This window comes from Lutra lutra, chromosome 9 (assembly GCF_902655055.1).
Source record: "Lutra lutra chromosome 9, mLutLut1.2, whole genome shotgun sequence".
NCBI classification, from domain to species: Eukaryota; Metazoa; Chordata; class Mammalia; order Carnivora; family Mustelidae; genus Lutra; species Lutra lutra.
This window is the reverse complement of record NC_062286.1, coordinates 112866666-112881099: the sequence shown is the minus strand read 5'-3', so window position 1 is coordinate 112881099 and position 14434 is coordinate 112866666. Positions and strand designations below refer to the sequence as shown.

Below are 14434 nucleotides of genomic sequence, written 5' to 3'. Positions count from 1 at the left end.
AGGAAGGGACTATCAAAGGCTTAGATGCAGGTTGACCAGTTGTCAGGAGCGATGAAGGCACTCTTAAGAGGGACTGAAACAGAGAATTCTCTTTCTTTGATTTCCATGGTCCACCTCCCTTAGCTGTTTGTTGTTTTTTCCAGTGGCCCTTGTTATGGGCAGCAAAGCTGCTCTGACAATCTCTTAGAGATAAGTAGGCAGCAGAGAGGCAGTGGCTATGGCCAGGAGGTCAGAGCAGAGTCCCCTTACTACCACCAGCTTCCCAGATTCCTATGTGGGGATGCTTCTGGAATAACTGGTTAAAGTCAGGGCTTGTGTAAAGACTGGGCTCAGAGCAGGGTTCTGGCATAAAGGGCAGGAAGTGACCAGCCCACAGACTGGACCACAGAGGTTGTGACTCACTGGTTGTGTGGGATGCAGGTCACGCCCTGACAGGCCGGCTACCACAACTATAGGTCAGATTGGAGTTGCACTGGAGGTGGGCAGAGCCAGCATGAGGGGTGGGCTGCATTGAAAACCCCCATCCGTGTGAAGACCAGAGAAGTGGTCTTCACAGAAGACCACAGAAGTTGATCTGAGTAAGGGGCAGAGGGACTGCTATGCCATGGAAGGAACCTACAAAATTTCCTGGCTTTGGCCTCTGCCCTCAGCCCTAGTTCTGCTCTGCCCACACACCCACAATGACCCAGACTGGGAAACCTCACAGCCTTGCCCAGTCATGGTCAAGCCAATCATGGCCAGCACACCCAGTTGGTGACGCATCGTTGCCACACTGGCAGGCCTCCTGGACTGGGCTGGGATTGGCCAGCCAAGTCCTGGGTCCTGGCCTTGGGCCATTTTGCCAGCCTGTCAGGGTGGAGTCAGTTTTCCCTGAAGGACACTGCCTTTCCTGAAGGAGGATGTGAAATGCTTCTCTGTCCTCCTAGAGCTCTAAAGGCCATCCTGGAGGGGGACAAGACTGGGGAGCGGAGACAAGGATATTTCTTTAAAAACAAAAAAATGTCAAAACCCCAAACATGCCCAAAGAACCTTACTCACACCTGTGATTCACAGAGTTTACACCTGGAACATTTCTGGACTCAGACAGAACATCACCGATCTGGGTCATCTCGTAGACACGAGTGTGCTCATCCCCGCACTGACTTCTTTGTTTGCAATTTCCGTGCCCCCTGCAGGGTCCCCAGCTCCCAACCAGTACAGATCTGAGCCCCCACTTACAGCTGCTAGGTGTCTCCACTGACCTCAGAAGAAGCTAATATTCCTGCTAGTCTTAGTTTGATTCTAACAGAAGCAGATTTTGGGTGTAAGTAGTTTGGGAGTGATTCCAGGAAGCAGTGGGGAAGTGATACAGGGAAGGAAGGAAATCCAAGGAAGAGAAGCCCGAAGAAGTTGTCTTAATACCCAGAACTCTCCCTGGGGTGGAAGCCCAGGCTCCCTGTTCTGCCATCTTGTCCCAGGCAAGCCAAGAGTCGGGGCAGGTGGCAGGTGGCACTCTTCCACCACAGTGGTTCCAGTCATCCAGGTGTAAGGGAAAAGCAGGATTTAATTATTGAGTGGGAGAAGACTCAACAAATATTTGTAGGAGAGGATTTTTACCCACCCTGGGCAAATCACCTGGCGGGTTTTATTAGTTTGTTGTGATTGGTGGTGGGGTCTGCTCCGGAGCAGGTGTGTGGCAGAGGAAAAGAAACAGGTTTCTTGGAAGATGCTGGGGGTTTTGTTTGTTTGTGTGTTTGTTTTTCCTTGTTTGCTGGGAGCTGGCATTGCCCCATTTCCGTGTGAATGGCAACAGAGTGGTTGTCAGGAAATACTCAAAAGTCAGAGGGTCATATCCGTAGATGCCCCAGAAATGACAGGAAAACTTGGAAGTGGGAATGTATTTGACTCCAGTCATTAGTGAATGTCTTGGCTCCGGAAATATGCGTCACTGGGCTCACTGTGGCTTACCGCAGGGCTGCGGCAAGTCAAGAATACACAGACGGGGGCGCCTGGATGGCTCTGTGGGTTAAGCATCAACCTCTTGATTTCGGCTCAGGTCATGATGGTGAGACAGCCCCACATCGGGCTTCACGCTGGGTGTGGGGACTGCTTAAGATTCTCTCTCTCTCCCTCTCCTTCTGCCCCTCCCCACCACTCTCTCTCTCAAATAAACTGTCACAAAAACTCTCAAATAAACAGTCACAAATAAACTGACAGAAACAGGTGTGAGTATGGGGAGATGTGGAGCTGGAGAAAGATGGGGACATAAATAGACATACAAGGATATCTAGGTTTTTTTTTTTTTTGAAGATTTTTTTTAAAATTTTTTTATTTATTTATTTGACAGAGAGAGATCACAAGTAGACGGAGAGGCAGGCAGAGAGAGAGAGAGAGAGAGAAGCAGGCTCCCTGCTGAGCAGAGAGCCCGATGCGGGACTCGATCCCAGGACCCTGAGATCATGACCTGAGCCGAAGGCAGCGGCTTAACCCACTGAGACACCCAGGTGCCCAAGGATATCTAGGTTTTTAATTACAGTGATATATATAACAAGATGAATCTAGACAACGATATTTGCATTTAGAGAAAGAGATACCCAGAAAAATACAAAGAGGTGTTACATATATATATATATATATATATATATATATATATATATATAATATGTATATTATATATATGTGTGAATATATGTAAATACATATATATTATATATATGTATATGTATATTATATGTATATGTATATTATATATGTATATATGTATACACATATATAATATATACATATTATATATATATAATCTGTGTGTGGTGAGATTGTTCATGGATATTTTCCCTTCCTGCTTATCTAATATATTCTGCTTTTCCAAAATGAACTTGGGTCATTTGCCCAAAAATAAGGGTTGCTTTGTTTTGTTTTAAAGACTTAAGATAGAGAAAAAGTATACAACAGCTTGTAGGAAGCTGTCAGACTAGTGGACACCTTCACTTATCTCCCATCTAGGGTTGAGGCAATAGAGGGCTTACAGCATCAGGGAGGAGAGGGAACTGGCTACCCTGGAAAAAAGTTCAAAGCTATGCCCGTGGTCCAAATGGCCAATAACATCCCTCACCCTCTTTCTTTCTCTCAAAGTGTTGGGCTTTGATGACTACGCATTGGCAAACCAGCTGTTTCAGGAGGACAACCATGAGTCTCTGTGGGTATTCCTGATCCCAGAGGCCCTTTACATGCACATTTTGCTTCCACAGCCTGTGGCGCACCCTTCAAATAAATTCCACAAATAGGTCCATAATTACATGGACCCATGTAAACGACTTTTCATCCTTTGAGGGAGGATTTGAAAGATGAAGCATCAAACGTGATTGCTAACCCTGTGTGGGGACTAAGATGGTTTAGAAGAGGCATTGTATTTGTTGTTTGGTGCTGTGTAAAACTTATCATGAACTTGGGGTGCTGGGTGGCTCAGTCGGTTAAGCGTCTGCCTTCGGCTCAGGTCATGATCGCAGGGTCCAGGGATTGAGCCTCACGTTGGGCTCCCTGCTCAGCAGAGAGCTTATTTCTCCCTTTCCCTCTGCCTGCCACTCTGCCTACTTGTGATCTCTCTCTCTCTCTCTCTCTCTCTCTGTCAGATAAATAAAGTAAATCTTTAAAAAGAAATTATGAACTTAGGAGCTTACACCTACACATGTTGAGGGGTGCCTGGCTGGCTCAGTTGGTAGAGTGTAACTCTTGATCTCAGAGTTGTGGGTTTGAGCCGCACATTGGGGGTAGCATTTCCCTAAAAAAAAATAAAAATAAAAAACCAAAAACCTACACCTATTTATTATCTTACACTTCTGCAGATCATTCATCCAAGCAGGCTTGGCTGCGTCTTCTGCTCAGGTGTTATAAGGCGGAAATCAAACTATGGTAGGGACACATTCCTCTCTGGAGGCTCTATTGGGCCAGAATCCACTTCCAGGCTCTTTTAGGTGTTGGCAAAATTCAGTTCCTTCGTGTAGCAGGACTGAGGGTCCCGTTCTTCCCTGGTTATTGACTGGGGGCCTCTCTCCTGGTTCCTTAATGGGGCCCACATCCCTTCTCGTGTGGTTCTTGCAAACTTCTAACAGGGAATGACATATCAAGCCATTCTCATGCTATGAATTGCTTTTTCTTCTGCCTTCTTCTGCTGTTTTGTGAAAGGTTTATTGTGATTAGATCAGACCTATCTGGAGAACCTCCGTGTGTTAACGTCTATGGACTGGGAACTTCCATTACAGTTGCAGAATCCCTTGACAAAGTTGCCTAGGTTAGTGTTTGACTAACTAGGGGATGAGAATGTGGTGTGGAAAGAATCCCATCTTTAGCATTCTGCCTACTGTAGGCATAAAGTAGGCAGTTCAAGATGGACCAAATGCCCCACTTGAAAACATAACTTGAAGTGTTATTTTCAGCATAAGGAGAAATTACCAAAATAATGTTAAGTAATGGGCGCCTGGGTGGCTCAGTGGGTTAAGCCGCTGCCTTCGGCTCAGGTCATGATCTCAGGGTCCTGGGATAGAGTCCCACATCGGGCTCTCTGCTCAGCAGGGAGCCTGCTTCCCTCTCTCTCTCTCTCTCTGCCTGCCTTTCTGTCTACTTGTGATCTCTCTCTGTCAAATAAATAAATAAAATCTTAAAAAAAAATAATGTTAAGTAATATTAAAATCTAAAGCAATATATATTATCATTTAAGTATTAATATAAATTATAATTATTATATATCATTTAAATATTAATTATATTTTTAAGTAATGTATTTGTCTGCTGCTAGTTCAGCAGATAAATTTATTTATTTATTTAAAAGATTTTATTTTTTTATTAGAGCTGGAGAGACAACACAAATAGGCAGAGGGAGAGGGAAAAGCAGGCTCCCGATTCGGGGTCTGATCCCAGGACCCTGGGATCATGACCTGAGCCGAAGGCAGCCGCTTAACTGACTGAGCCACCCAGACACCCCAAATTTATTTAAAAAAAGAAAGCTTGAGGTGGCTAGGTGGCTTTGTCGGTTAAGTTCCTGACTCTTGGATTTGGTTCACGTTGTGATCTTAGGGTCTGGGGATCCAGCCTTGTGTTGGGCTTTGCACTCAGCATGGAGTCTGCTTGGGATTCTCTCCCTCTCCTTCTCCTCTCCCCCTCACCCCATCCACTGCAACCTGCGCCTATGCTCTCTCAAATAAATACTAAAAAAAAAAAAAAAGGAGAGAGAGCTTAAGAAAGAGTTGTAAATGGATGAACAAAATGAGTGGTGTGTGTACATGTGTGTGCATATGGGTGGGCAATGTATATTATGCAGACTTAGAAAGGAAGGAAGTTCTGACAACTGTGACAACAGGATAAACTTGGAGGACGTTATGCTAAGTGCAATTAGCCAGCCACAGAAAGACTGATATTGTCTGAGTCTTCTCATATGAGGTACATGGAGAAGCTGAATGACCAGAGCCCGAAGGCAGAGAGGTGGGTGCCGGGGCTGGGGGGAGGGGCACAGGGAGCTAGTGCTCAGTGGGTGTGGTTTCGGTTGAACAACGTGAGAAGAGCTCTGGAGATGGCTGGTGAGGATGGAGTCCAACCAGAATGTCCTTAATACCGTTGAACTTCATACTGAAAAATGCTTAAGACGGCAAGTTTTATGTTATAGGTACCTTCCCACAATTAAAAACGAAGAAAAAAAATGTTATATAAAAGAAATAGTGGTGAGCAAGGAAACTAATAAAATTTTAAACCAAGTCTAAGTGATTCTTGTTTATATTATTACACAACATTACTGATGTCATGTTATTAAAAGAATTAGAATTTATTATTAGTATTTTTATTTTTAAGAATTAGAATTTAAAAATAACTCATTACAGGGGCGCCTGGCTGACTCAGTTGCTGGAGCACGTGACTCTTGATTTTGGGGGTGATGAGTTCGAGCCCCACATGGGGCACAGAGATAACTTGAATAAATAAACTTAAAAAAAAAGATTTTACTTATTTATTTATTTAAGACAGAGACAGCACAAGCTGGGGGAGAGGGAGAGGAGAGGGATAAGCAGACTCCCCACTGAGCAGGGAGCTCAATGTAGGGCTCAAGTAGGGCTCAATCCCAGGACCTCAGGATCATGACCTAAGCCAAAGTCAAATGCTTAACTGACTGAGCCACCCAGGTGCCCCATAAGCCTAGTCCCTGAAAACACCCTTCCTTCCCAGAAGTATCAGGGAGTGTGAATGCCATCGGTGTCCTCTGTGGGCGTGTCAGAGGTACATGCACACATTTACAGTTCTGAGAAGTCCTGCGATTCAAAACAAACACAACCAAAGAACTTCCTAACATACCTTGAATTTAGCACAGCATGTCCCAAATGCATCTGATTGTGGAACCTCAATTTCCTGCCACCCCTCTCAGTAACCCTTGGGAAAAAAGGTTTTGTAGAATATGACTGAGAGGCACTACTTTATTGGGGGGGGATATTTTATTTATTTATTTGAGAAAGAGCGAGACAGAGAGAGAGCCTGAGTGGGGTGAGGGGGTAGAGGGAGAAGAAGGCCCCCCACTGAGCAGGGAGCCCATGTGGGACTCGATCCCAGGACCCTGGGATCATGACCAGAGCCGAAGGCAGATTCTTAACCAACTGAGCCATCCAGACACATTACTTTAAATTTTTGCTTTTTCACGCTGGCCTGCCCACCATTTTTTTGAAATCTCAGTTCCTTTTTTCCAAATGCCCATAAATATAGTATTTGAAGGGAGTCTTGGAAGACCTGTTATCTCCCAAAGTTTCTTTTCCCTTTCTTGCAGTATAATAATTTTTTAGCTGGGCACATGGCTGTCAAAAATAAAATGGACTCTGCCCAGCCTCACTCGCGGCTGGATGTGGCCACATGATTAGGTACTGGTCCATGGAACATGAGAGAAAAGTTTATAGGAAAAAGGAATATGCTCTCCCCTCTTCTTTCCTCTTACCTCCACCATAGTGATTGCAATGCAGGGGGGTAGGGAGCCATACTGAATAGTGCAGTTAAAAGCAACACAGAGCAGGAAGGGCAGAGCAAGAAGACAGAAGGAGCCAAAGCTTCTGGCAACATCACTGAGCTGAGATGCTATACCGCCTTGTACCTTTATGTCAGAGAAAACATCATTTCTACCTTGTGTGAGGTGGTATTATTTTTGATCACTGTCAAATGCAACCAAACTTATTATTTTTTTTTAGGTGGAGGGTGGTGATGGGGGGAGCGGGCAGAGCGAGAGGGAGAATCCCAAGCAGACTCCCCGATGTGGTGAAGCCCAATGCAGAGCTCAATCCCAGGACCCTGAGATCAAGAGCTGAGCCAAAATCAAAAGTCAGACAGTTAACCAACTGGGCCACCCAGGTGCCCCCGCAGACCTATATTCTTACAAATGCAGTCACCATGGGCGCCTGAGTGGCTCAGTGGGTTAAAGCCTCTGCCTTCAGCTCAGGTAGTGATCCCAGGGTCCTGGGATCAAGCTCTGCATTGGGCTCTCTGCTCAGCAGGGAGCCTCCTTCCCCCTCTGTCTCTGCTTGCCTCTCTGCCTACTTGTGATCTCTGACTGTCAAAAAAAAAAATCTTAAAAAAAAAACTAAAACAAATGCAATCACCATTTATTGTTTTGTTTGACTGGAACAGTAGCTCTGTCACTTAGGAAATGCTTCCTCACCTTTTTTTTTTTTTTAAGACTTTATGTATTTGGGGGGCGCCTGGGTGGCTCAGTGGGTTAAAGCCTCTGCCTTCGGCTCAGGTCATGATCCCAGGGTCCTGGGATCGAGCCCCACATCAGGCTCTCTGCTCAGCAGGGAGCCTACTTCTTCCTCTCTCTCTCCCTGCCTCTCTGCCTACTTGTGATCTCTGTCAAATAAATAAATAAAAATCTTAAAAAAAAAAAAAGACTTGGGGTGCCTGGGTGGCTCGGTTGGTTAAGCGGCTGCCTTCGGCTCAGGTCATGATCCTAGCGTCCTGGGATCAAGTCCCACATCGGGCTCCTTGCTTGGTGGGGAGCCTGCTTCTCCCTCTGCCTCTGCCTGCCACTCTGTCTGCCTGTGCTTGCACTCTCTCTCTCTCTCTCTGACAAATAAATAAAATCTTTAAAAAAAGTAAAAAATTAAAAAATTAAAAAAAAAAAGACTTTACGTATTTGTTAGAGAGAGAGAGAGCAGGGGGGAGGGACAGAGGGAGACAGAGAAAGAGAATCTCAAGCAGACTCCATGCCAAGTGTGGAGCCTGACGCGGGGCTCCATCCCACAACCCAAGACCATGACCTGAGCTGAATTCAAGAGTCAGCAGCAGCTCCACCGACTGAGCCCCTCAGGTGCCCCACTTTCTCATTTTCTCACTGTGTAGTTGTTGGGGAGTTTGTAGGACCCCATTTTCCCGTCCATGGTGATGATTGCAGGGATGGACACATGACCCATGTCCGCCAAGCAGAACTCTCTCTGGGATTTTTCTCTTCAGAGCTGACAGGGAAGAGTTTTTTCCTTTGCAGGTCATGAGGCTGTAAGAACTTGAGCTTGGAGCTTCTCAAAGATCGCGCTCCAGCTTCCAGAGGGGACTTAAGTCAGATTCCCCAGAAAGAGACTGAAATGAGGCTTCCCGTGTGCACTAGAAGATATTGAGGATATTGAAGGGTTTGTAGGGGTGACAGGAAGGGAGTGGGAAAAGTAGGAGGCGGGCAGAAGGAGGAAGCTGAGGTAGGGCGGCGATCCAGGTGAAGTATGAGCCTCATCTGGTCCCTCGGGAAGCGCCGGGAGTGTTGATTCTATGCTAAGGTTGTCGTGCCTCCTGGCGAGAGAACTGGGCTTGCCGCCTCCCCGTACTCTCACTCAGTGATTAAGGGCTGCTCTGGGAAAGGCAAGATCCTATGCCTACGGAACAACTCCAGAATTCCAGGACAGGCTTCCCACAAAAGTCACAGGCATGGGGGAGAATGGGAAGCGCCCACGGGCTGAACACGGGGGAGAGGGCTGCCCCAGGATCTGGACCCTGTGCTGGTAGTAAGGGCTTTGCAGAGGCTGAGCCCAGACAGAGCCTGCCTGGAGGTCCTCTGTGTTTCCTTCCCGGGGCCTGGACCTCAGTGGCTCGGCCCATAGGCTCCAGGGTTTTATCGAGGCGCTACTGAGGGACAGAGATGGAGCCTAATCCAAGCAGAAGGTCTGGGGTCTCAGGGCCCCAGAGTCCTGGGGTCTGGGTGCAGAGCAGCTCGCAAACTCTGGGCAAGCAGGCTGCCAACTCGGAGCTGGGGAAGCCGAGGCCCATCTGAGGCTTGGGTGGTGGGAGCCGATACCCTGCCATGGGAGACTCTGGAGAAGGGTATCCTCACTTTTGGATTGGCCCATTCAACACCACACTTTGTATGCAACACCACTCCTTCTATAGCCACATTCTCCCAGTCCCGTACTGGGGTGTGCCTTGGCCCCACCTGAAGCTTACTGCTCTGTGCGGCGCTCTCCGAGGTGACTCCCCTCTAGGTGCTAAGCTTGCGGAAGCCCTACTCTCAGTCCCGCTGGGGCTGCCCATCTGGCATCAGCTTCCATAGCAGATCCTGGTCACAGCCGCTCCGCAGTGGGCTCTCCGGAAGGCCCACCTCTGATTGGCTCTGTGCATCCAGATCGCACCAGCTTTGCGGTGAGGGGCCTCCGCCAGCAAGCTGCAGAAGGCCACCTTGGGCATCACAGCCTCCTTGACTGCTTGCAGGATGGGACAAGATCTGAGAGTTTTAAGATCCTCCTTTGCCAAGGCCAAGTAGCTAAAGACTGGGGTGAAATTATGATGACAGCCCAGTTCCTTTTCCTGGGGGTGTAATTTTATTTTTTTAAGATTTTTTTATTCATTTGAGACAGAGAGAGAGAGAGTGTGAGCAGGGGAGAGAGGCAGAGGGAGAGAGAGAGGCAGGCTCCTGGCTGAGCAGGGAGCCCAACTTGGGATTCGATTCCAGGTCCCTGGGGTCATGACCTGAGCCGAAGGCAGATGCATAGCTGACTAAGCCACCCGGGCACCCCTGGGGGTGTGATTTGATACTCAGTTCTGGAGGGATCAGGCTGAGGCTGAATCATCACCCCAATGGCTTCCTTGCTGGGCCTCCTCCCCTTCCCCGTCTTGCTCCTTCTACCCCAGTCCCTTACAGGTTTCTCCTGGGAGCACCATCTTCATAAATCACTTACACCTGAACCCTTGATTTGGGGACAACCTGATGCACACCCCCAGAGGTTCATCAGGATGCTACTTTGTTATGGGACTCTCTGAGTACTGATCGACTGATCTAATTATATAAAATGCATATCAGTGATAACATCACAATGTTGCCCCAGCATCTGTTCCCCCTTTATCACCTGCACCCAATTTTCCTTGGTTAAATTGTTGCTCTCCCATTGTCAGGCATGCAGCTTTGGGGGATCAACCCCCTACCTGAGCTCCCACATGGACCCCAACTGGCTTAAGATAATCAACAGACTTCGTTGCTCTGGTTATAGAGATCAGTTCCACTGTGGGCAGGAAACCTGAGCTGATCCAGTGGGGACCCGGGGAGGCATCTGCCTGGGCTGCCAGGAAGGTCCAGAAAGAGACGGTGGGCTGGTGGCGCTGTCCTCTGTCTGGGAGAGGACACAGCCCCCAGGGACAGAGCTGAGAGGCAAAGAGAGAAGCGAGGGCAGGTCACATCATTTAAGCTCTGGGTAGAAGAATGTTTTATTACTGGAGTCTCCAAATTCCCTTTTACTATTTAGCCAATTTGAGTCAGACTGTTTTTCTTTTATTTGCACCCTTAAGAATCCTTATTTGCACCTTAATGATTCCTTGACTTTTTCTGGAAGTAGCCCTATTTTGAGACTATTTTAAGAAGTTCCTTATACATTCTGAATGCTCCATTTTTTAAAAATTTATTTATTTGACACAGAGAGAGAGATCACAAGTAGACAGAGAGGCAGGCAGAGAGAGGAAGGGAAGCAGGCTCCTTGCTAAGCAGAGAGCCCGATGCAGGGCTTGATCCCAGAACCCTGGGATCATGACCTGAGCCGAAGGCAGAGGCTTTAACCCACTGAACCACCCAGGTGCCCCTGAATGCTCCATTTTTAAGGGTGAAGTAAAAAGAAACTTTTCCCCTGCAGGAAGGGGGGAAATGGTATTTAATGGAGTTTCAGTTTTACAAGATGAATGGTGGGTCACAAAATATGAATTTATTTCATACTATCAAACCAGACACTTAAAAATAATTAAGATGGTAAATTTAATGTTAGGTATTTTTTTTTTACCACAATAAAAAAAAAGCAAGCAGAATGTGAGCTTATATATTTACCTAAGTGCTGCAAGCTGGGCAGTTCAAATAAGTGTGTCTTATGGCATGTAAGTTATATCTTGATAAAATGGATTTTTATTTTTTTAATTTTTTATTATTTCTAAAGATTTATTTATTTATTTGAGAGAGAGTGCATGCATGTGCACGAGCAGGGGGAGTGGCAGAGGGAGAGAATCTTCAAGCAGACTCCCCACCTGAGCAGGGAGCCCAGCACAGGGCTCCATCCCACGACCTGGGAGATCATGACCTGAGCCAAAATAAAAAGTCGGTCGCCCCACCAACTGAGCCACCCAGGCGCCCCATGGTAAAATTGATTAAAAAAAAAAAAAAGTATTTCCCTATGGGGCCCAGCCTCAGGATGTCCCATAAGTGTACATTTCATAATGATGATCAGGATTTCCAGCAACAGGTCAAGCGCCCAACTCCATCACTGGACAGGCAACACTGTGGTTTGTCATCACATCCCCAGAAGTTAACATGATGCAGTGATTTAAGGGACAACCATTAAATACTGTTGAATGAATGGACCCACCAGTGTGTGGATGCCTGTTCCATATTCTCTTATTGATATTCTTTCATTCATATACTCCATCAACAAATATTTACTGAATGGTCACTGTATGACATGTACTGTCCTAGGTGTTGAGGATTCAGTAGTGACCAAAACAGACAAAAATCTGGGCCCTCATGGGTTACATTCTAGTAAAGGAGATACACGTTAATCATACAAATGAGCAAATGTATTCCACAATGGATGGTGGTAAGTATGAAGGAGAAAAATCAGTCAGGATAAGGAACAAGGGGGATGGTTAGCATCACTGAGAAGGCGACATTTGAGTGAAGACTTCAAAAACAAACCGCAAAGGTCCACCTTTGTGCTTGGTGAACGTGTCATGTGAGGCAGAGCAGGGAGGAAATTGCAGCGGGAGGAAAGGGAGGATGCAGACATGTCAGTTATATACGGTGGGGGGTGGTGGCAAGCTTCAGTGGGTGTGTGATCTGTGTTTGCGTGTAGTCACAGAGAGACTCATGCTCAGAAGGGCCCCATGCATGCTTTAATGCTCTGCTATCACATCTTGACCATTTTTAATAGTTTTTAAATAAGGGACCTGTATATATATATATTTTTTTTTCCAACTCAAACTTCATCTATTTTAATGTATTATTTGCCTCCCACTAATAAACCTTTATTTCACTCGTTATAATTGAGCAATGAATCTTCCACACTGAAATATCTTCCTTGCCCAATTAATCCAAAGGAAAAAAACTGAAATGATTAGTAAAGGAAAAATGTAGGGACTAACATACCCTTTTAATATGTTTTTAAATATTTTTAAGGTTTAAAAAGTGTTTAAAGTTTGTAGTTCCTAGTAGGAAAACATTATCTGAATGAATACCCTAATGGCAACAATTGTAGAATGTTTCAGTTGCATGGGGAGCAGAGGGGTAGGGATTCTCTTCACAGCACCCCAGCTTTCTTCATGAGAAGGTCGGAGGTACACTGGTTTGTATTATTGCGACATCCATTAGGTGATCGAAGTTGCTTTTCCTTCAGCAAGGGCTTTATTTGTCATAAGGGCATTATGCTTGACCTCCAAATTTGGCTGACAATTTACTGATGAAACTCATAACCTTTGGGTTGCTCTGATATTTTGACATATTCGCTGGGTTCTGGGCCACATCCTGGAAGGCCACCATAACTTCTGGATCCCGCATGGCTACAAGAACTTCCGGATCACTAAGAGTTTCATTGAGCCCAGGCATTCCCGCCATTCCAGGCATCCCCCCTGCCATTCCAGGCATTCCTCCAGGAAAATTACCAGGCATTCCCCCAGGAAAGCCACCTGGGAAAGAGCCATACTGAGCTCCTGATTGTCGTCTGGCGTCTTCCTCCCTCTGGGCTCTCTCATGTTCTTCCCGAGCCTTCTTAACCCTTTCTATTCTTTCTTTGATCTCTCGCTCTTCACGTTTTCGCTCATATTTTCTCCGATGTTCAGCAATTTTCTGGGCCCTCGGTTGAACTTCTTTCAGCATTGCACTAGCATCTTCATCATAATCCAGTTTACAAGCAAGGGCAAGATCATGTGCTGCTTCTTCCCAATGGCCCAGAAGTCTATGTGCTTTCCCACGCCACTTATAAGGCTGAGCTGAATCAGGATTTATTTCAATAGCTCTGTCACAGTCTCGAATGGCAGCATTTGGCTTCTGTAATTTGATGAAGACACTGGCTCTCTTGGCATACAGAATGGCCAAGCGAGGATTTAGTTTGATGGCATCTGTGAACAAGTCAATGGCTTTCTGTAGTTCACCATCATTTAGGGCATCAATGGCAGCCACTTTTTTATCATTTGCCTGATCCATCATTTCCTCGGTTATCTCTACATTTTCATCTCCCATTTCTTGAGGGGCATCGGTATCTGGTTCAATCACACCTTCATTGTCAATTTCTAGATCACTCTCCTCACTTGATGGTTCATCTGTCTTTATGTTTTCCTCTGCCTTCTTACTATCTGGTTTTTCTTCCTTGATACTGTCTTCTGATTTAGTTTTATGAGTGGCAGGTGGTATTTTACCCCCCATGCTCTCCACCCACTCCCGCAGGAAACGCATTTCCTCGGTGTGCAGAACGCTCGGATCCTGCTTACACATTTTCACGAAAGCCCGAAGCTCGCTCACTTTGCGGGGGTCCATGGTCCGGAGGCAGTCGCAGGCGGCAGGCGCGGCTGAGGTTGCGACCCGATTCCAGGCGCGGGTACTAACTCAGCGTGATCGTGTGGAAGGGGCTTTAAAGATTTTATTTATTTATTTGACAGAGAGATCACAAGTAGGCAGAGAGGCAGGCAGAGAGAGAGGGGGAAGCAGGCTTCCTGCTGAGCAGAGAGCCCGATGCAGGACTTGATCCCAGGACCCTGAGATCATGACCTGAGCTGAAGGCAGCGGCTTAACCCACTGAGCCACCCAGGTGCCCCCATATATATTTTTTTAAAGATTTTATTTTTAAGTAATCTCCACACTCAGCGTGGGGGTCGAACTCACAACCCTGAGATCAAGAGTCAGGCTCTACCGACTGATCCAGCCAGGTGCCCCTCAACTGGTCTGTATTTTCATTTTGCACTGGGGCCCACAGATTACGTAGCTGGTCCTACACACAGT

The 14434-nt window shown here is 46.5% G+C and overlaps 1 protein-coding gene across 1 annotated transcript; it reads right to left on the bottom strand.

The window, feature by feature from the left end:
- Positions 1-12572: 12572 nt before the first annotated feature.
- Positions 12573-14058, bottom strand: LOC125109751 (hsc70-interacting protein-like). The gene has a single exon (XM_047746911.1). It carries the CDS (start codon positions 13970-13972, stop codon positions 12863-12865), a length of 1110 nt encoding a protein of 369 aa, XP_047602867.1. The 5' UTR covers positions 13973-14058; the 3' UTR covers positions 12573-12862.
- Positions 14059-14434: the final 376 nt, after the last annotated feature.

What these genes read in the sequence shown, in the direction of transcription:
- LOC125109751 (XM_047746911.1), bottom strand. Translation starts at nt 13,972, where the DNA reads ATGGACCCCCGCAAAGTGAGCGAGCTTCGGGCTTTCGTGAAAATGTGT.